The sequence below is a fragment of the Bison bison genome, unplaced genomic scaffold (assembly GCF_000754665.1).
Source record: "Bison bison bison isolate TAMUID 2011002044 unplaced genomic scaffold, Bison_UMD1.0 scf7180017864317, whole genome shotgun sequence".
NCBI classification, from domain to species: domain Eukaryota; kingdom Metazoa; phylum Chordata; class Mammalia; order Artiodactyla; family Bovidae; genus Bison; species Bison bison.
In genome coordinates, this window is record NW_011494889.1 from 917,517 (window position 1) to 920,562 (window position 3,046).

The following is a 3,046-nucleotide window of genomic DNA, read 5'->3' on the forward strand; positions in this document are numbered from 1 at the left end:
CCCGGACCGGGGATTGAACTCATGTCCCCTGCATTGGCAGGCAGATTCTTAACCACTGGACCACCAGGGAAGCCCAGAAAGGCCAATTTAAAGGGAGTGGTTGGGGCCGTGGAGTAGGGCAGGGTCCACTCTGGAAGCTGCTTCTGATCACGGACACCTCCCTGGCACCTGCCGGCCCAGGGCTGTCTCGTTCATGTCTGTTCTCTCACCTACGAGAGGGATCAACAGCATTTCTCAGATGTGTTGAGTTCCCCATTTTTTCTTATTTCAACCCTGATTGCAGATTTGCAGAGCAGCAGACTCTTATCGGGAAGAGCAGAAGAAAGAGCCCAGGGATTCACAGCATCTCTCCCAGAGCTGTTTCCATTTATGAGACTTGTCAGAGCCGCTGACAAGAAGCCAGATAGATGAACTGCTCTGAGTCCCACCTGACTGACCTGTCCACTCCTGGGGAATGGAAAGAAGAGAGATGGAAGACAAAAATAAGGATGAAATACCCAGGAACAGAGGAGGCTGTGGACAAGTAACCACCTGCATGGCACACTCTTAGGCATCATTAAGAATCTGCACAGTTGCCTCTACTCAATCAGCTCAGGAACTATCATTTCTGTCTTAGAAAACAAAGGCCCAGGAACGATCTCTCCTAGGTGCCAGGCACTGTCCTCTGTACTGGGGCTGTTGACAGTGAGTGAGATGCCCAATGGCGCTGTCCTGCTGGAGCTTATGCTTGCCCTAGGTCAGGGAACCAGTAAGTGGATCGGCCAGGGCTGTTGTGACTCAACTTTGGCATGGTATGATCAAAAGGGCATGAGACTTGGAGCCTGAGCCTGTGAATTTGTGCCACGGCACTCTTTGACTTTGGATAGTGAAAGTGAAAGTCACTCAGTCATGTCCAGCTCCGCAAGCCCATGGACAATAGTCCATGGAGTATCTCCAGGCCAGAATACTGGAGTGGGTAGCTGTTCCCTTCTCCAGGGGATCTTCAAAACCCAGGGATCAAACTGGGGTCTCCTGCATTGCAGGTGGATTCTTTACCAGCTGAGCTACCAAAACTCCTAATTCTGGGACTTCCCTGGTGGTCCAGTGGCTGAGACTCCTCGTTCCCAGTGTAAGGAGCCTGGGTTTGATCCCTGGTCATGGAACTAGATCCCACATGCCTCAACTAAATACATAAATATTATTAAAAAAAAAAACCACCACCTGATGCGTAAAATGGGGGTCCTAGTAGCTGCCTGGAGAATCATTGCTGGGAACATACTACATATTTGGGGAAGAAAGAGGGAGAAGAAATTTAAGTTGTGAAATTTAATAAATATTAATAGATGCATGTAGGTCATTGTTTTTAATTTTTTAAATTCTTATTTATTTTTGGCAGTGCTGGAGTCTTCCTTGCTGCACGGGCTTTTCTCTAGTTGCTGAGAGCAGGGCCACTCTAGTTGTGGTGTGCAGGCTTCTCATGGCTGTGGCTTCTCTTCTTGCAGAGCACAGGCTCTAGCGTGCGTGGGCTCAGTAGTTTCCACCCTCCGGGTCTAGAGCACAGGCTCAGTAGATATGGTGCAGGGACTGCTCTGCGGCATGTGGGATCTTCCCAGATCAGGGACTGGACCCATGTCTCCTGCATTAGCAGGCAGATTCTTTACCACTGAGCCACCAGGGTATTCCGTTTTTAATTTTGTTGAAGCATAGATTTACAATGTTGCATTAATTTCTACTCTATAGCAAAGTGATTCAGTTATGCATATGTATATTCTTTTTCATAGTCTTTTCCTTTATGGACATGTGTAGGTTATTCTTATTCCTCAAATCCCTGAAACAGGAGAGCTGCTGAATTTGGCTTTCTGAAACCTCATGCAATAAGGAAGGGGGAGGGAGGAGACATTTTTATCTGGGGACTTCATCCAGAAACGGAGTCTCAGTGTTGCTCATAAGAGCCGGGCTTCTGCCCAGATGGTTATCCCAGAGTTAATTCTCCAGGAAACAGCTGAAGGGCGGAGCCTGAGGTGAGAGAGGACAGCCCAGGGCGATGCCTCCCGGGTGGCTGGCTTCTGTTCCATTCACTTCACAGGGAGGTGAGGTGGCCAGCTGGCTCTGGGATCACAGTGGGAGAGCCAAGTAATTGCACTGACATGCCCGGGGGCTGGGGGGAGGGGTTCCAATCCGCCTGGATTTGCTATCTCACCCCCAACCCATCAGTAGAGTGCTCCTCCTCACGACAGTTTCTTTCATCTGCCCTCCAACTAGACTCTCCCCAGCACCCCTGAACCCCTCTTCCCACAATGTCAGTGTCCGCAGCCAGCATCTGACATGGGTTCAGGCTGAGCCCTACAGAAGTGATGTCTGCCAGGGATGTGGGTTTTGGCCACTAGAGAGCCGGGAGAAGCAGAACCTCTGAGAAATTGCCACTGAGCAGCTTGAAGCTCTCCCAGGCCAGGTTTGGAAAGCTGGGGAAAGCCCCCCTCATCACACCAGAGAGCCCCTGGTGCAAATGACCCAGCCGAGGACTGTATCCCAACGGATGCCACCACTCTGTCCACACACTCCGTGAGCACCCACGGGAGCTCACAGCTCTCAGTGCCCTGCAGGGAGGTCCCAGGCCGCAGCTGTCCTGAGCTCCGCGAATAATACACCAGGGCCTGCAGGATCCCGGAGGGAGAGCTTTGGGAAACCAAACTCCACCTCAGTGTGCCCGTCCAGAGCCCTAAGCCCCAGGTGAAGGCAGCCACAGGTGAGTCTCTTTCAAGGGCTGGGCCCCCAAAGAGCCTTCCCCCCAAGACCCTCAACCAGCCATCCCAACATTCTATCAGCTGGGGCTGGAAGGCAGCCTCCAAAGCTGGCTCCCTCACCTTCCCGCAGGGCTCCTGCTCAGGCCTACCTGGCAAAGGATGTCTTTAATGTACCCGCCGCACAGCTCATGGCCCTTTAGGTCGAAGTATTCCATGATGTCCCAATATCGGGCAGCGATGCGGTGGTCCTTACGCTGGTCACAGCAGCCGAAGGACTCATAGTCAGAGCAGAACTCAAGATGCTGGAGGGGCTGGAAGGGGGG

General features: G+C 52.0%; 1 protein-coding gene across 1 annotated transcript in view; it reads right to left on the reverse strand.

The window, feature by feature from the left end:
* HHIPL2 (HHIP-like 2) overlaps positions 1 to 3,046 on the reverse strand; it is a 26,810-nt gene that overhangs the window by 23,529 nt on the left and 235 nt on the right. Inside the window, exon 2 of the mRNA XM_010852932.1 lies at positions 2,873 to 3,046. This exon is cut by the window's right edge and continues 12 nt beyond it. Within this exon, the coding sequence (XP_010851234.1) occupies positions 2,873 to 3,046 (174 nt within the window). The remainder of the gene's footprint in view (positions 1 to 2,872) is intronic.